General features: G+C 39.7%; 4 protein-coding genes across 7 annotated transcripts in view; 2 read left to right on the forward strand and 2 right to left on the reverse strand.

Annotated features, from left to right (window-relative positions):
• Window positions 1-216: 216 nt before the first annotated feature.
• nek9 (NIMA related kinase 9) lies at window positions 217-8,488 on the reverse strand. 2 transcript variants are annotated; one of them, XM_086149542.1, is made up of 24 exons: window positions 7,688-8,488; window positions 6,852-7,029; window positions 6,719-6,774; window positions 6,565-6,635; window positions 6,380-6,485; window positions 6,061-6,192; window positions 5,865-5,975; window positions 5,692-5,756; window positions 5,550-5,600; window positions 5,225-5,417; window positions 5,003-5,147; window positions 4,715-4,915; window positions 4,496-4,542; window positions 4,247-4,408; window positions 4,054-4,162; window positions 3,795-3,956; window positions 3,106-3,273; window positions 2,957-3,016; window positions 2,662-2,849; window positions 2,369-2,527; window positions 2,162-2,266; window positions 1,975-2,028; window positions 1,731-1,897; window positions 217-665 (listed from the first exon to the last, which is right to left on the reverse strand). In XM_086149542.1, exons 1-24 carry the CDS (start codon window positions 7,868-7,870, stop codon window positions 563-565), a joined length of 2,976 nt encoding a protein of 991 aa, XP_086005668.1. In that variant the 5' UTR covers window positions 7,871-8,488; the 3' UTR covers window positions 217-562. The 2 variants fall into 2 exon arrangements, with proteins under 2 accessions (XP_086005668.1, XP_086005677.1); XM_086149551.1 differs by having other exon boundaries at window positions 217-1,897.
• Window positions 8,489-10,642: 2,154 nt separating this feature from the next.
• LOC147237474 (uncharacterized) lies at window positions 10,643-16,267 on the forward strand. Its single transcript, XM_086146003.1, has 11 exons — window positions 10,643-10,836; window positions 11,000-11,110; window positions 11,667-11,930; window positions 12,033-12,196; window positions 12,482-12,618; window positions 12,715-12,883; window positions 13,992-14,133; window positions 14,535-14,651; window positions 15,498-15,749; window positions 15,854-16,014; window positions 16,139-16,267. The coding sequence occupies exons 1-11, from the start codon at window positions 10,701-10,703 to the stop codon at window positions 16,265-16,267; spliced, it is 1,782 nt and encodes a 593-aa protein (XP_086002129.1). The 5' UTR covers window positions 10,643-10,700.
• Window positions 16,268-17,313: 1,046 nt separating this feature from the next.
• On the reverse strand, window positions 17,314-22,974 carry ttc8 (tetratricopeptide repeat domain 8). 2 transcript variants are annotated; one of them, XM_086149564.1, is made up of 15 exons: window positions 22,776-22,974; window positions 22,496-22,519; window positions 22,181-22,301; window positions 22,017-22,080; window positions 21,783-21,942; window positions 21,535-21,624; window positions 21,410-21,454; window positions 21,228-21,313; window positions 21,063-21,150; window positions 20,849-20,959; window positions 20,620-20,759; window positions 20,372-20,546; window positions 20,122-20,244; window positions 19,166-19,249; window positions 17,314-19,068 (listed from the first exon to the last, which is right to left on the reverse strand). In XM_086149564.1, exons 1-15 carry the CDS (start codon window positions 22,887-22,889, stop codon window positions 18,952-18,954), a joined length of 1,542 nt encoding a protein of 513 aa, XP_086005690.1. In that variant the 5' UTR covers window positions 22,890-22,974; the 3' UTR covers window positions 17,314-18,951. The 2 variants fall into 2 exon arrangements, with proteins under 2 accessions (XP_086005690.1, XP_086005698.1); XM_086149572.1 differs by lacking the exon at window positions 22,496-22,519.
• A 673-nt stretch (window positions 22,975-23,647) lies between these two features.
• The window catches only part of eml5 (EMAP like 5), a 49,550-nt gene continuing 47,915 nt past the window's right edge, over window positions 23,648-25,282 (forward strand). For both annotated transcript variants that reach the window (XM_086149584.1, XM_086149593.1), the window contains exon 1: window positions 23,648-24,361. In XM_086149584.1, the coding sequence (XP_086005710.1) occupies window positions 24,165-24,361 (197 nt within the window). In that variant the 5' untranslated portion in view covers window positions 23,648-24,164. The remainder of the gene's footprint in view (window positions 24,362-25,282) is intronic.

Below are 25,282 nucleotides of genomic sequence, written 5' to 3' on the forward strand. Positions count from 1 at the left end.
TATTTTGTCCCTTTGTCTCTTAGCTGCTGGAGTGCATCTGGTTTCAGGTTGTTTTTTTAATGCGGTCTCTAAGTTGTCTGGAGATATTCCTTGCTAACTGACAGGATTCTCTCCCATAGGTCTGAATGCCTCACAAACAGGAATGTAAAAAATTAAACTGTTTCCGGGAGATTGTTGAAAATATTTTATAGAGCCACTAACCCACTTGACAAGATGTAGCTAATAGATTTATTGACATTTGTTTAAATTAAGTATGAAACAGTTTTATAACTTTAGGTGTTTTCATACACAACATACATACATATGTATACACATATGTATATGTGTAATCAAAGCAAGTACAACTTGTCATATTTTTGGTTTCCATAGGTTTGCAGTTAAAGGCACGGTGTTTTACACTGCATATTACAAAGCAAGATTTCTGACAGTCAACAGTTTCTGGGCAAACTATGACAAAGGGGATTTTTCGCTTTCACAAACAACAAAAATACGACAAATATTTCCAAACAGTCAAGAGACAAATGAAATGACAAGAAAACATAATAACAAAAATATAGCTTCGCTAGATTTTAAAAAAAGGCTTTAAAAATAATGTTTTCAACATTCTAAGAGACCTGTTCAAGTGTCGATACGTACAATTCGCAGCATTACCAAACTTGTATGTGCTGCGCAATAAAACAGAAAGAAAGAGAAATGTAGTCAATAAGGCAGTAAGAAAATGTAACCTACCTGTTGAAAATAAATCAGTAGTTTCCTGTTTCACATATATAATTTTTTTTTTTAAGAATAGTGGAAAGCATTGTGAAAAAGAACATCCACATGAAATAATGTTAATTGCGAACATTTATGAGGCTATACTGTATTTGGCAATGCTGATATTGATTCATGATAATATGGAGTAAAATGATACACAGGGAAGTTGGTTTCACATTAAAAACTACTCGATATCGAGGACTAGGCCTGAGTCTCAATTTCTATAGATCTTGACATGCGACACTAAAAGTCTGTTAGCAAAATCCTATTTGACCATTTACTATTAACAAATAAGAGGCTTTTATACAGCGCACCTGAATTGTGTGTAGAACGGTTGAGTGACCAAAAAGTGCCAACAGACCTAGTGAGTGTGTATGAGACATTCTCAATGGAAAAGTGAAAGTGAGAGAAAAATCTGACACGTTTTTTTACTCCATGCAATGTTTGAGTGGATCAGCTAATCTGACTGGTGTCTGGACAGGGGTGGCTTCTAACTGAGGCCATTCTTAGTCAAATACTGCCCCGAATCAGGCCAGTTTATGTGCCTGGCATATGATTAGGACATTGCTTTTAATTGAAATGTTTACAGTACTACTATTATCGAATGACTTTATACTCTAAAATTTATACTTCATAAGAAAAGTCGCCAAAGTTGGATTTGATATTCCCATTGGAGAATCAGATTATCTGGGGCAGGTGTCAAAGTCTTATGCCTTATGTTGAATCCAGCCAACATTTCAGTTAGTTGAAATCAGCCAGATCATTGCACCCAGTGTGCATGCATGTGCAAGGTACTATACTGTATTGCAGACATGCAATGTAGCATTCTATTAAACACTACGTGTAATTTGTCACACATTGAGAGTAGGTGTGAGCATGGGCTCTACTGTGGCTCTACTGCGCACTAGATTTCCATCTCACTAGCTTGATGAATTGACAATATGCAGGGATCCATCACTTCTGTGGGTTAAGCTCACATGCTGGCCCTTGCAGATCTGCCCCCATGGTTTTGGACTCCACTTCCTCTTTCGTCTCCAGACATTAAATTGTGATGGTTTCCATTACTGTCACCTCCATCTTCCCGCAGAACTGACTGATTTATGGCTGCCCAGAGTCTTCCATTCTCCCTCTTCTGCTCATTAACCTAGAGGCAGTATGAAAAATGTGTCACCCACACAGGTCACAATCCTCACAGGGGCATTGGAGAGGCTCACGTCTTACCTGCTTCTCAAGCATCTGGATCCTCATCTCCTGCTGAGCAACTATTCCTCGGAGCTGCAAAATATATTTTTACTTGCATTTCATTGCAGGGTGCGTTCCTAAAATCTGTAATGTGTCAAAGTTCTTCTGTTTTCCAGCAACGAGGATTGTAATTCTCATTATTCCCAAAAATGTGCAGATTTCTTACCTGTACAACCTCAGTACTTGCCCTGCAGCATTTTCCAGATTCTCCTTTTCTGCAGATATCAGATTCTTCCAGGCCATTTACTTTATCAAAGCCCATTCTTTTTGTCTACAAAGAAACAGAGTTGAAAAAAAAACAGTTGTAAGTGGACACACTGGAACCCATTGTTCACTGAATGAAACAGGTGAAGTCAACACCGAAGCAGGTTACCGATAGCCCTGTGTTACTGCTGACTGCTGCTGCTGCCGCCTTTAGCCCTTTTAGTTCCTCATAAGGCATGGTGATGCTCTCAGAGAAAGATGAGAGCTGGTCAGGAGAGGACGGCTGGGAATTTTCAGGCATTGGTATAAACTCAGCGTCTTCAAGCTCCTGTAGGGTGTACAATTAACAAGAATCATATTGTATTGAAAAATGTAGAAATATAAGTGGCCTTAGATGCCATTCATGAGTCTATCTCAATTCAAGCAAAGCTCCTTACATCTACATATTTCTTTGTAACAAACCTTACGAAGCCAGAGTGGACAAGAACTGTCCCCAGTCTGGTTTGCCACTGACACCATGGGTGTTTCAAGGAGGCATCCGTCATTGTCAATCTCCAGTGTACCACCCAGACCTCGGTCACGGCACTGTGTCTCTGAACCGGGTTCCATGACAAGATCCACTGTGGATGTAGAGCCTTCTTGTCCGAGACCTGCACATAAACAAACACGGGCATTGAAAAACACACCCACAAGCATCTGAGATATGGACGTCCATCCTTGAGTGACAAAATTAGTCAGCACAACAAAAAGTATGTACCACTTCCTACTGACAGTCCACTGCTGTTGGAGCGAATAGTCTTGGAGTTCAGTACTTTCTCTGAAAACAGATGACAAAAAAAAGATATAAAAATACTGCTCTGTTCATGAGCAATTAGTTCATATAAACATCTTGCTGAGATGACTGACCAATTATGATGATAGTGTGCCAACCACGGCAAGAAAGGTCAGGCACATGGTGGAGTGATCCGAAGATTGGCCGAGGCATGGCAGGGCAAACCTCTGAGCCAAATCCTTTGTCAGCAGGCATTCCCAGTCTACCATTTCCTGCATTTCCCCAGGCAAAAATCTGATTGTCTAGAACAAAAAGATAAAGATAAATCTTGATGGTAAATCTGAAAAATATTGATACCTTTGTCTGCAAATATGAGCACAGCAACACAATATATGTGTAATTTTGTTTTTGAACTACAACCACGTTTATACACTGGCCGTAACTTCCAGAGGCTCAAAGGTAATTGGAGGTTGAGGTTATGCTGCTACACAAACAGCCGTGGCCTGTCCCCATATTATTCCATGACAAATTAAGCTCATACAAGGTCTGCTGTTAAAAGTTCAGTTAGCGGTTTCTCTCGAAAATAGCCAATGAGATCCAAAGCTGGCGGCGATGAATATGAGGGGGGCCTTTACGAGGCTTAAAAAGCACACTTCTGAAGCAAAGAGAGAAAAATGTAAGGACTAATGTAAAACAAAACCCATTGAATTTAAGGTGAACATGAACACTCAATTGCTTCAATACAAGTCCATTTTGGCGGTGTTGCTGAGTAAGTACTAAATGGGTTCATTACCAATGATGCACAACATGACTGTTTGTTTACCCTCTGTGGCTGCAATGGTAAATCCATCTCCACAAGACACTTTGGTCACTATCTTTCCTCCAAAAGGCCCGACAAGGACTTGGACACCCTGGTGTTTCTTAAAGTCCTTAACGCCCAGTTGTCCGTACTTGTTGCATCCAAAGGTGAGAAGACGGCCACGTTCTGTGAGGCCAGAAGGTGTACAAAATGCAAAGCTGATTTACTGTCAAGAAAAAGGACATGAATTTAAATGAACATGACCCGCTGTTAACGCATATACCATCAATGGCAGCAGTGTGGTTCTTCCCAGGAGCAATGACTTGGATTTTGAACCATGACAGTTGCTTTACCAAAGTCAGCGTGGTAATGTATGGGATCCCCTGATAACCCTGAGAAGTCAGGCAACAAAACTTACTAGAGCATACATCCCATTAAGGCTACTTTAGCACAATGCTTTGAGTGTGATGCAGTACCTCTCCAGGGTAATTTTTGAGACCAGTTATTTCCTGGTTCAGGGCAAGCTTGTTGAATTCATTGTTTCCACATGCCAGCACTTTTCCTGTCTCTGTCAAAAAGAAAGTTCCATCGCTGCTACATGCCACAGAGGAGATAGTGGCACCTTTAGGGATATCGACCTAGAGAGACCATATGATGATAACATAGAAACATTTGTGACTGGATGTCAATCAAATAATTTGTGAGCAACAAGAACAACATCTTACTTGCATTGGAGAAGAAAAGTCATCCTCACATTCCAGGCCGAGACGCCCTAGAGCATCAGAATAGATTCAGCATACGCAGCACAGAATGCCTATTGTGAAGGTAAATTAAACCAGCCACTATCGCCACCTTCTGGCTATATGGATAGTAACAAAAACACAGCCTGGCAGGAACTAAATTACAGGAACATAAAGCAGGAGCACATACAACAACCCAATTACCATATTCTCCACAGCCCCAAGAGTAGATGTCCCCATTGTGAGTAAGGACCACCACATGGTTGTCTCCACAAGAAACCTGACGAATGGGCCGCTCCTCGAAAAATTCCAGAAGCACCGGCTCTAAGATCTCCATGCCCAGTTCGGCCTCCACACCGATGCAGCCGTAATAGTCTGACCCAAACATGTACATCTGGTCCTCGTCTACAAAGAAACCACCAGGGCTTAGCAGGAACATTGGCTTCACTTGAAATCATTTATCTTACCTTCCTGTTTTGCTTTTGCACTCACCAGTGACACAGGCAGTGAAGTCAGCGCCACAGGCCACCTGCCGAATTGCCTTCCCCTGAAGTCTCTCCACCTTCTTTGGCTGCCGGTATGATGCCTGGTCACCGTGTCCCAACTGTCCGACCATCTTTGCCCCACCTTGAACATTCTGACCAGACAAGTTTCAATTTGTGAAACACAGTAATGATGGGATGTGTCCCAGAGATGCATTTACAGTATACTCACAGCCCAGGTGTATAGCTCTTTCTCCACTGTCACCACCGCAAAGTGACTCTCTCCTGCACACACGTGTTGGGCACTGGTGCCCCCTTTAAAGGAGTCTAGTTTCTGGGGGGTGAATTTACCTCCACCCCAGAAGTAAATCTCCCTTGAGCGTGTGGTTACAACAGCAACAGGGGTTTCAGTCACTGTGCTTAGCCTAGGAAACAGGCAACAGTAAATCACCTTGGTCCTTTCAGACTGGCATTGATAAATTGTAAAAAACAGTAATATGAAGTAAGTAACAAATGGCCTGGTTATCAGTCTCTAGCAGTGACAAATGTTAACTTACTTTGGCTTCTTCATTGCTGAATTCAGCAAGGCAACTCGCTCTTCAAGCTCCCTAACAAAGAATATAGTTGTCAAACAATTCTTGTTTTCTATTCAAAATAAATGAGAACAAAATAAGCTATTTTCACTATCATCGAACTTACTGTCGACAACAGGAGATGAATGGTTGGTCTAAAATCTGATCAGCTGTAGGCCTCTTTGCTGGATCCTGTGGAATACAAGAAGTAGATATGATATTTAAGACAGGGATAGGACCTCTGACATAACACCATAATAAAACAAAACAAAATGCACTTTGAATATTTCTCTTACTAACCTGATCAAGACATTCATAGACCAGTTTGATCAGTGGAGAGGAATAAACATCTCCGTTCACGTCCATCGTCCAATTGCCCTGGACTATTTTCACACAGAGATTCAGCGGGTTCTGTATGGACAAAAAAGCTTAACTTACTTATGTCAGGGAACATCTACAACATTTAAGATTAGACAAGTTAGAAAGACAGGCCTACCGTGGCATCGAATGTTCTTGTGAGCGTTAAAACTTCAAAAAGAACACAACCCATGGCCCAGATGTCAGATTTGAAGTTGTACTTTGCTCCCTGGCATAACTCAGGCGACATGTAGTATGGAGTTCCCACACACTGGAATACCCGAGACAAGAAAGGTGAACTAGTAAAACATGTTTCTTAGACTAAAGTGAATAAATGGGCATCACCAAAACATACACATAGTGTAGTGCTCCACTAAGTCTGTAATCATCTCTATACAATACTTGAGTTGTCACTGAACCGTTTATATCCAAGGTGCTAACAGAATACTACAACTTACAGTCTCTGCCATTGAAAATTCAGAGCCCAGTTTCTTTGCCAATCCATAGTCCCCCAGCTTAATGAGGTCAGTCTTGGTCAGGAAAATGTTCAGCGTTTTTATGTCTCTGAAAGAGACAGAATTGTGACATTTCTTAATGCATGTCTGTAAATGTACAAGAATTATACCTGGTAATGACATCTCACCTGTGTAAGATGCCAGCCTTGTGGATGTGGGCCACAGCTGAAGCAATCTGGTACAGGTACCATACCACCACCTGCAGAGAAACATTAGATTTGAAGATAAACCAGACTACAAAAATCTGGGTTGTATGAAATACAAGCAATGATCGGCTCGTACCTCCTCGTGGAAAAGCACCCCCTTCTGTTGGTTGATTTTATCATAGAGGTTCCCTCCTGTGGTGACATGAAGCCTTCCATCACAAGCGCAGGGCATTCAAAGTAATGTTATCTGAATGGCCACATTTTCTTACCGTTGCAATATTCTAGCTCAATCAGCAGAGTGTTCTTGTCCATGAAGTGATTGAAGTAGGCTATGATGTTGTTGTGCTCCAGAATAGAGAGGATACTTATTTCGTTCATGACGTCCCTGCGCTCCCTGTCTGAGAGGGAGTTCAGGTCCACCTCCTTCCATACCACAAGAGAGTTGTCCTGGAGGAGTCAGAGGGGAGGTCTCATCAACAGATGACAGTAAACAGATCATAGCTGATGTGCAATTGAAATAGTTTCACTGGTTTATAAAAACAAAAGGTCATTTCATTTGTGCTGTTTAGTCAACTGAAAGGACAAATCTCAACGTGGATTTGATACAACAACCATTGCCATGATATGAGGATCACTTTTTTAAATACTTGATACTCATTTAAAAAAAAAAAAAAACAATCAGCTGCTGTTCTGACACGTCAGACTCGATGAAAAATTCAACATAAACAGCTGAAATCAGGACCGATGCTCGAAATTATTTTTCAGCGTGTAGTCCAAAGGTAGAAGAGAGATGTGCGATGGAAAGCAATCTGTTCCCACGGAAGAATTTCTTAAAAAGGTATGGAGACAAGAGGCGCAGAGGCCAATTCAGACGAACGGGCGAAGAAGGATTGAGAGCAAAGCCAATATTTGGAGGACTTTTCTGGCAGTGAAACAAGAATGAATAACGCGTTCATGACAAGTTTTACACAGCCCGGTTTGAGGAGTGTTTACATAAGACGTGTCAAGACGCAGCGTTTGCTTTCTGCTCTAAAAAGTAAAAGTCTTGTTTTTACTATTGTGGCGGAGCGGTGGGGGGGTGGGGTGGGGAAGAAACCCATCTTACCTCCGTTCTCCTGTACAAAGTTGCTTCCCCAAAAGCCCCCCTCCCGAGGATCCGGATAGGAATGTAATGCAGCTTCTCTTCGCCATTAAAAGTGCCGGACGAGGATCGTTCACTGACCACCGAGCCGCTGGCCAAATCTGAATTGAGCGAGTCGAAATGTCTCTCATAGTCCGCTAGTGACATTTCTGTGCAGGTACTTGTTAGCCGCCAGCGGCACTGATGGAAATAACAAGCGCAGGCCTAGCAAAAGCTACTCTTGAAGACCGCCCACCCACCCCCTAAAAAGCAATATACTCGCGTAACATGTTACCAGTGTCGACAAACAACACAACTTTAAGGAACAAAACTCCCTGCTACCTTCAAATTCACTTAAAATGTATAACGCTAGGAAAACACAACGTGTGTTTATACGGGCAAGTGTGAGTTGCAGCGGCGTCAAGTTGCACATAACGGAAAGACATTCGAGCTAATTACAATTTTCACAACAAAAGCATTATCGTTATCGTTTGAAATCCAATATTTTACGCTGAAAGTGAAAGGAACGTATATCCGATAGTTCGACTTTGTCAAACTTGACGTGGCTAGCAGTTCGACCGAAAGTAATCACATCGGCGCCTCGGAGTGTCTAAACAGAATTCCCAGTAATGTTTCAACGTTTAAAGTTACTGAATACTCGGTAAAATGACGAGAAATCCAAATGTCGATACTTGTAAAGTTCTGAATTGTGTCAGTAGAAAGACAACAACAGAAGTTGTCTATCCCTTCCTTGCTTTTAATTCCGGAAATGGTGAAATTAGAGGGCGTCCTCTACTTTGTAGTCCTGGTTGGGGGTGTCCCATAAACAGAAGTGTTTTGGAAAAGAAAGAAAGATAGATAGATAGATAGATTTACTCTCTTGTACCTCATGTTTAAAATGACACTGGATATTATATTATGTATGATCTATATTTGCGCATTGCTATTATATTTGCAATCCAGCATTGCATTCTTGTTTCTCGTATGCTGTCTTTAAAAAGACACTGCACTGCTGCCTTTAAGTGTGTTTGAAAAGTAGGTTTTATAATGGAACACCAGAATACGAACCCCAATTCCAATGAAGTTGGGACGTTGAGTAAAACATAAATAAAAACAGTTTACAATGATTTGCAAATAATTTTTAACCAATAGTCAGTTGAACACACAGCAAAGACAAGATATGTAATGTTCAAACAGATAAACTTTAACGTTTTTTTTTTAATTAATTGATTAATCAATTTTATATATTTATTTCTTTTTTTATTGTTATTTATTTATTATTTACTTTTTTTTTTTTTTTTTTTTCGACTATTCACTCATTTTGAATTTGATGTCTGCAACACATTTTTATCACTGGGTTACATCACCTTTCCTTTTAACAACGCTAAATAAGTATTTTGGAATTGAGGACACTAATTATTTTACGCATTTTCTTCTTTCCCGTTCTTGCTTTATGTACAACTTCAGTTGCTCAACAGTCCGGGGTCTCTGCTGTGGTATTCTGCGCTTTATAAAGTGCCAAACATTTTAAATAGGAGATAAGTCTGGACTGCAGACAGGCCAGTTTTGTACCTGCACTCTTCCTACAAAGCCACGCTGTTATGCATGCAGAATGTTGCGTAGCATTGTCTTGCTGAAAAAGGCAGAGACATTATGTATGTATCTTTCAGCATTGATGATGCCTTTCGCAGATGTGCAAGTTCCCCATGCCATGGGCACTAACATGTCCCCATACCATCACAGATGCTGGCTTTGTGCTGATAAGCCAGTGGCGTTTCTGGACGTTTTTAATGTATTGCTTTCACATGGCATGGTACAATTTAAACTTGCATTTGTAGATGCAGGCTGAATTTTGTTAACTGACGATGGTTTTCTGAAGTGTTTCTGAGCCCATGTGGCAATGTCCTTCACACAAAGATACTGGTTTTTAATGCAGAACCGTCTGAGGGATCGAAGGTCACAAGCATTCAATATTGGTTTTCAGCCTTGCCGCTTATTAGAAACGTTGTTCTTAAACAGTTAGGCTAATTGCTTGCGTTGTAACTCACAAAGTGGTGAACCTCGCCCCATCCTTGCCTGTGAACAACGAAGCCTTTCCGTGGTGTTCGTTTCATATCCAGTTACGATGCTTGCCTGTTTCTAATTCACCTGTGGAATATTCCTTACAGGTTTTTTTTTGAGCCTTCCACAACTTCCCCAGTCTTTTGTTGCTCTGTCCCAGCTTTTTTGGAATGTGTTACATGCATCAAATTCAAAATTAGTGAATATTTACAAAAAAACAATAACTTTTATCAGTGTGAACATTAAATATATTGGCTTTGGAATGTATTCAATTGAATATAAGTTGAAAGTGATTTGCAAATAATTGTATTCTGTTTTTATTAACATTTTATACAATGTTCCAACTTCACTGGAATTAAGAGTTTGTAGATGGATAATATGCTTATAAAGACATGACCTGTTTTTCTTATTAAGGACGGTTGTTGATCATGTAGTCATAAACAATGCAAAAAGAAAGAAATCAATTTTACAATACAATGTAATATGTACTCAAAATCAGTTCTTGAATAGTTTCTTCTCATTTTTTTTAAAGAATTTTTGTTAATATTATCAATGTTTCCTCCAGCAGTCAGACATTACCTTAATGCTTTGAGCTGTCTGTTTTTATTTGTTTGCCTGCGTGTTTACATAGAAGGTACCATTCTGCGTGACCCTCCATGTGACGGATGTCCAGAAATCTCAGGGATAAAACAGGCAGAAGTTCAGTACCAATATTGTATTATTCTTCTTTCATCATGTGTTACTTTCATAAATGTGTTAGAGTCCTGCATTTCATTGTTATCTTAATGAAAGGATCAGTTTACTCTGTGTATGCTGTGCATGAAGTATTGATTTTAGATTTTGTAAAACACACAGACACCCTCCCCCCCACACGCACACACATGCATGGACATGCACACGTTGCTTAAATCTGCTAAGGCAGGGGAGGACCAGATTAATGAGCAACACTGGCACCAGTATAATGGAGGGATCACGGCCTCAGCAAGAATATGGGAAAGAAGTGCCTTTTGAACATAATCAATCACAAGATTTCTTCACAGACCAGCTGTCAGGCTCCCGAGGATTTCAAAAAGGTTCACCTATCATTTAAAATATTTGTTTCTGTTTGTTTGTGAACAATGTCCTACTTTGCTGTTGGCCAGAGCTACCCTTGTAATGTTATTTTGAGCAGCTGATTGCAGATAAAATATATTTTTCATTTTAAATTAGACTTTAAGCTAGAGGAATTTTGTCAAGGTCTGTTTACAGGTGACGGATCTGCGATACCACACCATCGACTGGTTATACTCGGCCTGAGTCTGTTAAATGCCGCCCTGTTAATAGTTGCTGTTGTTATTGGGATTTACTGTGAGTATATCACCTTACAGAAAAACTGCAGAATTTATGATTATACAAACATGGTCCACAGTATGTCTGTCTGTCTGTATGTCTGTATATAAGTATCTATCGATCTATCTATCTACACACATACATATAGTGTACACACAGGTGAGAATAAGATTTGCACTCTAAAGTTTTGTGTTGTTCCTCTGCTGTGGAATTTGAATCATACACCTGAAATCTAATGACGCACTGAAAAAAATTGATGTTTCCCCATTTTTTTCAGTATTTTTTGTGTATCAATTACTTGTGCTGCTGTTCACATTAAAACTATATAAGTCTATAATACATTAACGATCTAGTTATCATCTAGACTCCATCAAGATGGATACTTTTAGCAACCAAACAAGTTAGGATTTCATTCAGTCCTCTTGCAATCTGATGTGGTATTATATGACAAACAACTACTTTATAATCAGTGCATTTATTTTATTTTCAAACAAAACATTATGATGGAAAAAAATGTGCAATTTAATGACGGACAAACTGATTTCCCTATCTTGACTTCGTGTTTGTCACTTAGGTGCCAAAGCTGATGAAGATTCTGTTTTGATCCCTCATTCTGCCGCTCCTCTGCTCATTATGGAGCGTAACCATCTTCGCAACCGCAGCGATATCATCAAAGAAAAACTGGATGCAGAGGCAAAATTAGTAAAAGAGCGGGCTAACCATGACCAGCTAAAGCTTCAGCTGAAGCAGCAGAGGATCTTCATTGACACACTTCAGACAGAGATTGGTGACCTCATGCAAGAGAAAGCTGATTTGAAGTCTAATAAAACCAGATTAGGTAAGAACAGTCTTAAACTGTCATTCGGAAATGGTTGCAGGGGAATAGTGAATGCCAGAAACAACCTGATGCTTCATCTCTCCTTGTCTTTCAATGCCACAGAGGAAAGCTGTGGCAAGTGTCCATTAGGCTGGCACTTCCTTAAAACGTCCTGCTATTATATTTCTCGTTTTGAGAGTGCCAACAAAAAAAACTGGCCAGACAGCAGAGCAGATTGCCTAAGGAAAGGTGGAGACCTGCTGGTGATCGATAACTTGGAGGAACAGGTGAGGAAAGAGGTTTGCAATTTAGAATTGTTGCAGCTTGATGGGCATTGCTGGTTTCCTATCTCTGCACCAGATTTATGGTCCTGTAAAGATACTCTTTTTATAACTCTGTTTTTCTGGAGAATGATATACAATAATTATTGTCATAATTTTTCATCAATTCATTCAAAATTTTAGAAAGTAAATAAGGAAGAAAAGAAAACCCTTACAACCAACCCAGGTCTTGCTGCCAACATCACGAGAGCCATAACTTCTATGACAAACTCTGTATTTGTGTCTTTACAGCAAATTATAAGTAACATCTATCCAAAAATAAGTGCGAATGGTTACTGGTGGGAGAACGGACACTGGATAGGCCTCACTGACATAGTGAATGAAGGAACGTGGGTCTGGGTAAACAACGTGACTGTGGTGGAAACAATGTAGGCGTCTTGTTAAATGTTTATTCACTCTTATTTATAATTCGTTTTGTTGTAAGTTCTTATTAGATTTATTTTGCTAACTTTTACTTATTTAAGGTACTGGAGGAATGATCAGCCAAGCCGCAGTGGTGCTCAGAGTGGGAACTGCGCTGCTTATTATTACTCCGCTAACAGCATGAAAACATGGTACAATGGAAACTGCCAAGAACACCGATTTAACTGGATTTGTGAGATGCAGCCAGATGGGAAATCTGCTGAGGACGAATAACTGGAATTCAATGTGTGTTTGATCACCTCAAGTAATTGAAATAAAGCTATAGACAAGTTAAAATCTGCATTGTTTGTGTTATTGAGTCCAGGAATAGACACAGTTTGCTAACAAGAATAATCAGTGGGCCAGAAAAACAGGCCTGAGATCTCAGGCTGTATCAAAATTGCAGCCCTGGAACAAGAGGGTTCATACAGGAGGGCGTAGGCAAAGCTTAAAGACGGAAGCTTAAACCCAGAGACGGCAGGCACATCTCCAAAGACACTGACTTTGTCCGGTGGCACCCCTCGAGACTGCCTTCAGCTTCCACAGCACTGGAGGCTTTGGCAGTTATCTTTATCTATAGTAAGCCTTCTATAAGGTAGAAATATGCAACAGCTTCAGTGCAGACTCTAGCAGTGTCTGTATGGGTGTGTTGGGGGAGTGATTCCTATGCACACCAAACACAGGCTGTGGCTGAGCATCATCAGATGCAGGTTTCTGACTAGGATGAAAGGTAGAGTAAGAGAATAACACCACTGCTTTTTCCTGGTTAAAACTCAGTCAATAATCAATCTTATTTCCAGCCAATTCTTTGAACAGTGTCACATGCCATTCTCGTTAGTTTTCTACTCAACCTTCCTGATCTAATAAAGAGCTTCTCAACCAGCTCTGCTGAAAGCAAAGAAGCAGAATACTTGTAGAGCTGAGAATTACCTGTTCTTTTTCTAAACAGGGCATTAGAGCAGGTACAAAATCTGAAACATTAAGTTCGTCTGAACCTACAGTATATATGGATAAGAAATGGAAGAGTAGGTGATTTCCGCAGTGTGAGATTTCAAAGACACATAATTTTCTTTGGTTGACTCTAGACTTCATTTATGCAGATTCCTGTTACTCATTTTTTTTGTCTTAGAAGGATTATAATGTGGAGACCCTAAATATGATTAAATATCGTCTGAGATTGCAATCTAAAGGAATTCAGATACAACACTGCTTTTCAAAACCTCTGCAACCCAGTCAATAATTAACAAATCAAATTGGTTTACTGTTTGCAGTGTTATACAAACATGTCCACATGAGAGGAATGACCTCTCAGCCGGACTCCGTGTGACAATTCCACCAGATCACTCGCAATTCGACAGTCAAAATGGAGGAGCGGGGAAACTCAAGTACCACCTTTGATGGTATATATAATACACTGACATGCCAAGAGGACACTGCTGGTGATGAGCAGCCTCTCTACTCAAACCAGGACAAACATCAAGGTATGTGAAATGACAAAATCAATAAAAATAACCTATTTCTGTTTAATCTACTCTTGGAGAGTGGCATCAAGTCTGAAATTTGCATTGCCAAACTTGACTGAATATCACAACCCCCACAGAAATCTTGCTAATCATGACATAGCAGTATAATAATCAACGCTGGACATAAGAATTCAAAGGGTCCAGTCAACAATTCAAGATTCATGAAATGACGTTAACATGTGGTTGTTTCAAATACTGGTTGGTGACTGAATTGCACTTCTAGTAAGTCGCTTTGGATAAAAGTGTCTGCCAGATGACTGTAATGTAATGTACTGTAATGTAATGGTATGGTTTTTGCTAATAGTCATGCCACTTAAAGCTTCTTGTCCTGAAATCAGTCCTCCCCCCTGTCTTTATAGTGTCCATGTCCCTGATGAGACCTGAAGCCATCTGGCATCATTACAGGCTGCTTGTTATCTGTCTGGTAGCACTTGCTTCTTTTCTTCTAGCAGTTGATATTGGCCTTGGAGTCTATTGTAAGTCTCCATCTATCTTATGATACTGCGCATGACATTTTTGCAGAAATATTGTGGTTTTAGATGAATATGTGTAGTATTGTGCCATGTCACTCATGGTGTTATGAATGTTCAACATTGAAGACATTTTGATAATATCGCTTGTTAAATTTGCCTTTGTTTAAGCTTGAACAAGAGATGGATTCAACATAATAAATAAAAGTTTAACATTAAGTTTTTAGCAGCCATTTGTATTGTATTTAGTATTTGATGATTGTTAGATTGAGAGTTTCTTTTCAGAACAATGTTTGTGTTTACAAAGCTTTCAAAACTGTAAGTAGATCTAACTTGGAACTCTAACTTGAAACCAAAACATTTTGTAGACCTAATTATTTCAGCGGTTAGATTGCTATTTCAAAGTCAACCTAAAGAGTTAGGTTACAAAAATACAACTGGTTAAAATTTAATATGCTTTAGAGTTGCAATTATTGATATTTTGCCATTAAGACAAAAATGACATTTTCTTCATGATCTCACCTTTGACGTTTTCATATGTTGCTACAGATTTGAGTCTAGAAGTGCGCAGCAAATTGTTGTGCGTAACGTCATGTGTTTGAGTATTTTGTTATAACAGTAAAAGTACCTTTCTCGAACATTATTAAAGACCAACTTAACTTATGTCAATTAATATAAAAAAAATCCAGTTAAAAGTTGTTTGGTTTCTGACAGCATATTATGTTCACAATATGTTTTATTAGTACCTCAGCGTTGTTTAATTAGTTTGCACTCAGTTTTCCACTGCTCTATATTTATAGTATAATCTCATCAAATACTTCTTGGGCACTAACATATTTCCATCCTTGGCAGACAGCAGTCTTAGCAAAGGCCCACGCACAGTAACTGACCTCAGCCGAGAAGTCCTCCATCTGCAGGTTATCTATAACGCTGCGGTCAAAAAGAGGGAGGAAGCCAAGAAGCTGCTGGCAAAAGAGATGAGTCTTCTGCAACTCACCAAGTGGGAAATCGATCACCACAACAGAAGAACAAGGGACTACAAAAATCAAGCTGACAAAGTGCAAAGTGAAGTGGCTGTGTTGAAATCCACCATTACCATGATAAGTGAGATGTTTTCTTGTTGATTTTATACATATCAATACATTTAATCTATTATTCCTGTTAGAATCCTTACAACAACATCACAACAGCATTTTGTTTGGCAACAGAGGATGGCTGCAGACACTGTCCACCGTCATGGGCTTACATGCACTTGTGTTACAACACATTTTTGTCTGAGTCCATTGTGCGTGGGTCATGGAATGATGCCCGGCAATTCTGTAAAAAGCTAGGTGCAGACCTGACAGTCATAGACAGCAAAGAGAAGCAAGTAAGACTAAAAAAAATCTTTGCGCAAAAAATCTGCATCTCCTTGATATTTTATGTGTTCTTTATGTACATAATTGTAAATGAATTTAATATACATGTATGTTTGTTACTTGTGTTTTTGCCAGTTGAATCTAATGCCACTGATAAGTCATTCTCAAGACAATGTAAGAAGTGGCTTCTGGATTGGACTGACAGATGTTGAAGAAGACAGAGAGTGGAGGTGGCTGGATGGAACACGTCTCACTGAAGGGTAATAATTAACACAAAAACACATTGTAAATAAATATCTTAGATATTTACAAGAAAATTTGATCATGATTGGATCAACAGAGGCTTCCAGAAGACTCGACCAGTCACAAGAATGGACGGGTGTTTTGTGAGAACCTAGGGGGCCAAAAGATTAACAGTTTCCGAAAAACAGTACTCACCGTATGAGTGGAATGTAGGTGTTTAACTACACAGCTCATAATACCCATAAATTCTGTCAAGAGATTAAGATGAAAATGAACACTGAAAAGTATTTCATCCCTCAGGAAGTATTGAATTAAAACCCAACTTGATTCCTTACCAGATGTCATCGCAAGGATTTTGAAAGACTGAGTCCTGTAGACCTATGGAGTGTGGTTAAAAGAAAAGGGTCTGGTTTACTATGTTAAAATCAGTTACGGTTGAAAGACATTTGCGATTAGTGACTGTCTGTCTTTATTTACAATTTATAGTAATTTATCCTTTATTAATCCCCGTGGGGAAATTCGTTCTCTGCAATTAACCCATCATGGATGAACCATGAGCAGTAGGCATGCCGTCACCCAGCAGCAGGGGAGCAGTGAGGGGTTCAGCGTCTTGCTCAACAACACTTGGACACACTAGGAGGAGCCGGGAATCAAACCAGGAATGTTCAGTTCCAAAGACGAGCGCTCTACCTCCTGCACCGTGCCACGCCACCCCCTAGTTCATCCAGTGTTTAATTTTTTTGGGAATCTTGGTTGTTGATATGAGTTCAGTAAATTAATCTCTTTTAATTGATCAAGCCATGATTTTGTAATGCTGCAGGTTTATACTTATCAGTGGCTAAAATATAGAAGAAGAAAAAAATGTTTTATGTGCATTTTGTTTCAGTTATGGTATCTTTCATTGATTGCAGGTTCTGGATGGATGGAGAGCCTGGTGATATTGGTGATGGACACTGTGTAGCCATGTATCCTAGATTTAACCCTTTTAAAAACTGGAAGGTTGTACCCTGTAGTTATTCCCTAAAGTGGATTTGTGAAATGAGACCATTTTGATTAACTGGTATTTGTTTAAATGTGTCAGTTTCACTATTGTGAAGGTTTCAAGAAGGAAAAAAAAGCGACACCTTTTAACGTCTTCCTTGTTTTTTTATTTGCTATGCTCATATTGGTAGAGACAACAAAACAATCAGGAGTTCAATATATATATTAAATCAGATATATGAAATAACCTATAAAAGTATTTTTTGTAATCAATCTAAATGTAATCTTTTATATATGCATACAGGTTACTTCCATGCATTTATGCACTGTGGATTACTTGCAGTCAGATACAGTAAGATACAAAGTATCTGTGTAATTGGTTTAAAAACAATCTAATAACAATTCAGCTTGATAACTTTAATACACCCCTCTGTAAGCTGCCTCCTTATTGTAGTAGAGGGCTGACACACTGGAGAGACTATGTCTTGAGGCTGGCCAGGGAACGCCTTGGGGTCCCCCCAGAGGAGCTGGACCATGTTGCAGGGGGGAGGGAGGTCTGGGTCTCGCTGCTCTGGCTGCTGCCCCTGTGACCTGACTCTGGATAAGCAGGGGAAGATGGATGGATGGATGGATGGATGGATGGATGGATGGATGAACCACAATAGCCCATTTTCTTTAATAGAACTTTAATACATAAATAATCAATATAGGTGAAAACTATTTCAAATAGACAAAATAATTACAAACACAGACAAAGTCTGGTTTATCAGATTGCTTGCTTTCTGAAGTCACGTCTTTTTCTATTCATTACCAACATCACAGTTTTCTGCAAAATCCAGAATGATAGGTGCCCATATTTAGCTGTATGCCGTCAGACTACACACACTTATTCTTAGTTAGCATTTACCTTCATGGCTGTGTTTGGATTATCATGTGGAGCCCAGGGAAATAAATGCAAAGTGAAACCAGAAAATGGACGGATTTTTATATGACTGAAGATGTTTTTTTTCTTGCTCTGTGCTCTTACAAGACTTATTTGTTTGTGCCATGTACATGCGTACCATAGAACTGCCTTGACCTTGTCTGAAACGCAGGGCTGTATAAAAAAAGCTGTGTACCTGATTGGACTGTGGCATGAATTGGCCTAATCACGTCTCATTTTGAGACTCTCTTACACCAACTACTTTCATATCCTCTCTCACTACGTCAATAAATCTTCTCTTTGGTCTTCCTCAAGATCTCCTGCCTGGCATATCCAATTCCAGCATCCATCCACCGATATATTCACTATCCCTCCTTTGTCCATGACCAAACCATCTCAGTCTGGCTTCTCTGACCTTCTCTCCAAAACATCTAACATGTACTGTTCCTCCGATAGACTCATTCCTGATCCTATCCATCCTGGTCATTCCCAAAGAGAATCTTAGCATCTTCATCTCTGTGACCTGTAGCTCTGCCTCAAGTCTTTTTGTCATTGTAACTGTTTCTAGGTCATACAGCATCGTCTTTCATGACTGGACAAATAGTGTAAAATGTACCATTACCTTTCCTGTTACATTATTCTTACTGCTGTTTTGCTAAATGGCTTCTATTTGACAAACACACTACCCTCCAAGTACATCAATAACCACTTCAAAGCCTGCACAGTTCCACTGAAGAGAGATCTACTCTTTGCAATCTTCATTTTTTTTTACATGTGCTTATTGTCTACATTGGCTTGAGCTTTACAGTTCTGCAAAGTGCTGGCGAAGTTGCTTCAGGAGCTGCTGAGTGTCAACATGTTCAGGAAAGGCATCTTCAGACTTCTGAGCTGCAGTGTAGCTGCTTTGAAGGTCTCCAATCTGGAAACAAATCAAATAATAATTGTACAATAGAGCTCAGACTTTGCCCCAAAACTTTTAAAACTATGTTAGAATGAAATGGCTAGTTGTAAATTACCTTTTCAGAGAGAATGGACAGGTTGAAGTGTGGCTCATACATGTGAGGAGACAATGATGCAGCTGTCTGCAGAAAGGCTTTGGACTGAAACATAAATTGGAAGAAAAATAACATTGAATTTATGAATATTTCTTAAGCAGCCTCTGATCTCAATTTTAACCCAACTTTATTTGCTTTAATACAAACCTAGCTATCGCCAATTCAACCTTACATTTACAGTTAATCCCTAAAATTGTGTAGATTGTAGGAATAGTCACAATCTGCATATGAAGAGAAGATGGGAACCAGTTTCTAATGAAACATCACTCAAATGTATATTTCCCACTGGGTACTAAAGTTTACCTACAGCACAGCATTTTTCAGGGATCGACTGAGGACGACACATTAGCAACTGTTATAGTTTAATATCTATTCACAACAACTTACTGTGACAGAAAACTGGACAATTTAATCTGCTTTTATATCCCAACATACTGTTCTACTGGTTTTACCTCTGGGTTTCTAAATTATACTTAGTTTAGGACTAGTTTAGTGATATCATAGGTCACTTAGCCATATTTTTTTTTAGCCATATTAGTCATATTTTTTGGGGTACCATCAGTACTGACATTTAAGGGATGACTGTCACCTTACTATTTGACTAAAGAACTTGCAGCTAATTGGTGCTGCTTCCCCAGTTCTAAGATCCTATAAATCTCATAAGGTCTTGACTGTGTTACTAAAATGCGTCCAGTTCTAGTTGGGTATAAAAGGGGACTCTTTGCTTGTTGCACTCATGGTGTAAGGGTTTATCCTCTCATAATTGTAGCTTAATTTGAAAACAATCGAACACCTGATTGTGACTGAGAACTATCCTTTGGCATTAAAGTAAAGAAATATATATAAATGTTGGGAAAAAGGAAACACAGTAAAACAGCCTTTTGAGTGCATCATTAAAACGTAATGTTAGTTTCTACCTGTTCAATATGACCTTTGCGCAGCTCAAGGACAGCAAGGTTATTGTAAGCTTCAGCATGGTCATTATTAAAAGCCAAAGCCAGTTTAAAAGACTGGTATGCCAATACCACATCTCCTATGCCCTGTAAAATAGAACATGATTTTTTTTTTTATCAGCGAGAACAGGACTTTAGCAAGGAGTCTATAATGAATTCATTTACAATGAAAACTGAAAAGAAGATGCAAATAATTGCAAGACCATAAACTCACCACAGCAACATGCCCTATGTTGTACCAGACATCAGCCTGCTCTTCATCACTGGCCACCAGGGCCAAAGCCCTCTCAAAGGAGGACAGAGTCATGTCATACTGCTGTGCATAGAAGCAGCACAGACCCAGGTTGTTGTACAGTTGACAGTTATACACTCCCATCTGGAGGAGTCGCCTAGAAAAGGAAAAAGCAGTGAATTTATTTAAAATTAATTACATTTACTGTAAAAAGTAGCACGCTGACTGACCTGTAGAAGCGTAGGGCAATCTCAGGCTGATCAGTGTAGAAGTGATTGCTTCCAATACAAGCTATTGCCTCCACGTGAGTATTGTCCTGCTTCAGAACATCTTTGTAGTACTCTGTGGCTGATGGGATATTGTTCATCTCCTTCAGTAAAGACAGAATGAAAAGGAAATGATGCCCCGACTTTTATTTGACAAATCAGCTCATTATCAGTGGCCATATTGATACTATACCTCGTGAATGCGAGCAATGCCTGTTAGAAGAGTGACTTCACCGGGAAAGTGGTCTAGGCCTTGTTTAAACAGGTTGAGTGCTGTTATTGGTTGATCAAGGCGCTGATAAAGCTGAGGGAAACAATTTTCATTTAATTGAAAAAATAAATACATTTATTGACAGAACTTGTTATGAGCATCTGTTGTATAATACTGCCGTGGTTTCTCTCATTACTTTCGCAAGATAGAGGTATGTATCCACCACTTCTTGATGGTTAAGTGCTGATCTGAACTGTTTTTCAGCTTCTCGATATAAACCAAGCCTGTAAAGGACAGGGGTGTTGATATTAGATTTTCAAAAACACAACATTTGATTTAAAACATATTTTGACTCACTCACCTGTAGTAGCATTTTCCCAGCTGAACTTTCCACCACCAGTCTTTGAACTGGGCATGCTCAGTTGCTTGTGCTGCCAGGTCTAAAGCCTGGAAGAAAACAAAAAACTTAGCTTAAAAAGAAAACATAACAGCAAAGTTATGCCAAAAAGTTTTATTTGTAATCTCATTACATTCAGAACTTACATTTTTCACATCATTTTCATGATGGAAGATGTACTCAAACAGTGTCTGAAGAGGGAAATGATGGTAAGTTAAGAAAGATAAAAAGATAATGAAAATTTTGCAATTCACAATGGTCTCACTCTCACCCCTGACAAACTGGGCTTTTGGGAATACTTGGCCAGATTTATTCTTGACAAGTTTATAAAGGGCCCATCTGGACTGGTTAACATTGAAGCCTGTGGAAACACACATTTACACATTTAAAAGGGCACAAACCTCGTCCTAATATAATCTAATAAATTATAGAATTGGCAAACATCAGTCTTATTGTGAAGCAGTATGAATGTGTTGAACAAAGAGAATATGTTTTTTCAAGCCTTTCATGTTCACTCACTGTTCCAAGACGGATAAATCGCCCAGAAGCACTTGTGACAGGTCGAGCAGTGCTGGCAGTACGTGGGGTTTTGATGGCCTGCTCCATCGTCCCAGGACGCCCTGATTGTGTGCTTGGTCTCACAAATCCAGTGATAGGGCGCCCTGACTGTGTCATTGGCCTTAACAGTTCAGGATAAATGCATTAATAATAACTCACCAAGACCTTATTCAGGTATTCTCCAGGATATATTACCTGACAGCCTGCGTAGGACCACCACCCTGACTTGTTCCTGGAAGTCTAAGTGATGTTCCGGGGCCTGGCACATAATTAGATTTGTCAGTTAATCAAACAGGTTTAACCTGTTAGAAATATTTACAGGCTTCATTTTAAGGTAAGTAAAGATGTTAGACACCTACGTGCAACCTGTGCAATAGAACTCTCATCGAGCATCATCTCAGCAATTCCCTCCTGGTCAACCTCAACTTCATCAATGTAAACCATCTCTGTCAGAGCGCGGGTTTTTAAATTCCAAGCTGCCTATAAAATACACAGTGATTACACAATCATATACTGTAGTCATATGGAATTTACCAGATATATAATGGATGAATACGGAGTTTACCACATATATAATGGGTGAACATACGCTATATTCAAATAGTTACTGACCCAAGTAAGCTATTAACTAAAAAGGTGGAATCGAGGGTAGAACTATTTGCCAAGATAGTTACCTCTGATATAAGCAAGGAGGAGCCCTCAAGATAGCATGCAGGAGTGTTAAAAGAAAACGAATGATGAAGACAAGCATGAATAAATGGAGAAAAGAGAAATACTACATGATGCAGTTAAAAATGAACGAAAGAAAAACGAATCCGTTTAAGGGGGAAGGCAGGAGTTCATTCGATTTTTTTTGCAACTTTAAGACTTCTACGAAAGAGGATTTTTGTTACACCCACTACAGATTGAGTGTGTGCTAACACGCTAATGGGGTTCGCTAGCTTGCCACGGTACCTGGTCGTATGGGTTATCCTGTAATATTTTTGAACAAATCTCCGAACACTGTTGAAGTTTTCTCCTCCGAAAATAGCTCCATGCCAAAAACAAAGGGTCCATCGTCACCTCCATGACAAATCGAGAAAATTGCGATGGAATTTGTTCGCAAGCCGATAAATTGAAGTGGGATTATGGCGGAAGAAAAGCTTTCTCTGTTGCTTAGCAACGACGGATGGGGCGGTCGTCGTGCTCGTAACTTCCTGTAAGGAAACGACACAATTCAGCGTAAAAGAATTAAAAAAAATAAAATCACAATTGAGCGAAGGCATATTGTTTAAGTTGTCGGTGGAAGAACCAGTATCGTTTCATTCTATATTTCTGAGCGTTTACTCGAAGATTAAATTAACAAGCATTACTATTGAAATAGCTGTCTGTCGTCAAAAACACAATCCACTTTGATTGTAATACAAATGAATCGTGTATTAATGCTATCTAATTGATGATAAATGACATTCCAGGACGTTTGCTTTGTATCAAATATGTTATATTTTTGCCATTATTTCACAAGACTTCTATTCACATTTTGGTTGTCATAGAGTCTGAAAAGGGACGGTTGGTCGTGAGTATCCAGAATGCGCCAATATTAAAAAAAAAAGATAGGAACTTATGTGGATGAGGTTTTGCAAATTCCAGGATGAACAAATGATTTACTCAACTTTTGTTCGTGCAAACAAAATATAAATATGCCAGGAAGTATAAATACTGTGGCGATTGGAAGACCGTAGCCTTTTTCAAGGTGCGCTAAAAATGCCGGGTCGTGAAGACCAAAACCACCGGTCTGCTGTGACAAGTCCAATAAAAAAGCAAATGTGACGGTAGGATTGGTACCACTCCCATTTTTTTTTATTTTTTATTTTTTTATTCTTTGGTATCGCTCCCAGATTGAAATTTGCTTCTGTTAAGTCGTGACGACGTTGTCGCCTCCCGTTTTTTTCCCTCGAGTCTACTTCGTCTGCCCTGATTGGACAACGGACCACTGCGTCATCATTGTGGGCGGTGCTAGCTGACTAACAGCACAGCTCCATCTTTGTTGTAGAATTTGACAGGAGCTTTGACCTGTGTCGAAGAGGAGCGCTTGCCCGCCGTTGACGAAGTATTGGCGGATTCAAGCTGTGACAACATTAGCGCAGAAAACAATTTTACAAAAAGACAGCGCATTTTCACCCTTGAGCATTAACGCAAACAATCCTCAGAAATGCGTAATTTCGTCGCTCTCCTTGGACTGGACGAAACCCGACGGAAGTAATGGGACACGCGGGCTTTAAATAAATCCTTTTTGGTGAATGACACTTTGTTTGGAAGCTTACCTGACAGCGACAGTGACACACTCGCGGAAGAAGTGCGGTTATGGCTGACAGAACGGCTCCCAATTGCCACCTGAGACTGGAGTGGGTGTACGGATACCGGGGACATCAGTGCCGCAACAACCTGTACTACACCGCCGCCAAGGAAATAGTCTATTTTGTCGCCGGTGTGGGAGTTGTCTACAACACTCGGGAGCACAAGCAGAAATTTTACCTGGGCCACAATGATGATATAATCAGGTAGTGCCATAACGCATGCACAAGATGTGTCTCCGCGCACACGGTGCCGGGCTGAAAGCACAGCATGAAATGACACTGACATTGCAGATCCTGTGTCACCTTGTGTAGTGTAATGTGATATCTTTGTTTAACCTGTAGTGGAGTGAGGGGGGAGCCAACGTCTTGCTCAAGGACACTTCAGCAGGGAAGATGTGTTGATCAGACTCTTCAAACTGAAACTGAAGTCTCCGGAGGCGCTTCACAGAGAGCTGCCTTCAGATAGATCAACCGGCAAATAGTGATATGTAATATGATGAAGTAATTGTTCATGTGGAAAAAGCCCATATCCATCATATTCTGATGAATTATTACTTAACATTATATTGGATGTCTGTAGGAACTTCAGTCATTTCAGCATTTTTTTCACCTTAAAGACACTCTTCAACGTACTTATTATCACTCATAATCATGTGTTCTCATAATCATTATCAAATGCTTTTCAAAGCCTACCTTGTATGTCTCAACTAATTCAAACAATAGAAAAAGAGATCATCTTGGAGGTGTCTTTGAAGGGGTCCTTCCACTGAAAATCTATCCTTTATTGCCCTTCAAAGAAATCGGAGAAAACCTTCAACCGTTTTTTATAATGGTTTCACAGCATGGCATACAACAATGACCTGTGTCTGACGCTCCAGTGCTTGTGTTGACATGTGTGTGTGGGTTGGCCTGGAGATAACTAGCATTATATACTGTGCTGTTGCTCAGCTGGGCTCCTGCTCCATTATTAATTAAACAACAGAGAAACTAATGCTCTGCTGCTTTGCGACTAAAGAGCATGAAATCCGGTGATGGAACTGTTGAATCGGTCAAAGAGAATACATGTGTTGCATCTGTGCAAGCTATTTGCCAATTCATACAAATGTTGAAATGTTGTAATTCACC

Source organism: Fistularia commersonii, chromosome 1 (assembly GCF_037954325.1).
Source record: "Fistularia commersonii isolate RoL2024-O1a breed Wild chromosome 1, RoL_Fcom_v1.0, whole genome shotgun sequence".
NCBI lineage: Eukaryota > Metazoa > Chordata > Actinopteri > Syngnathiformes > Fistulariidae > Fistularia > Fistularia commersonii.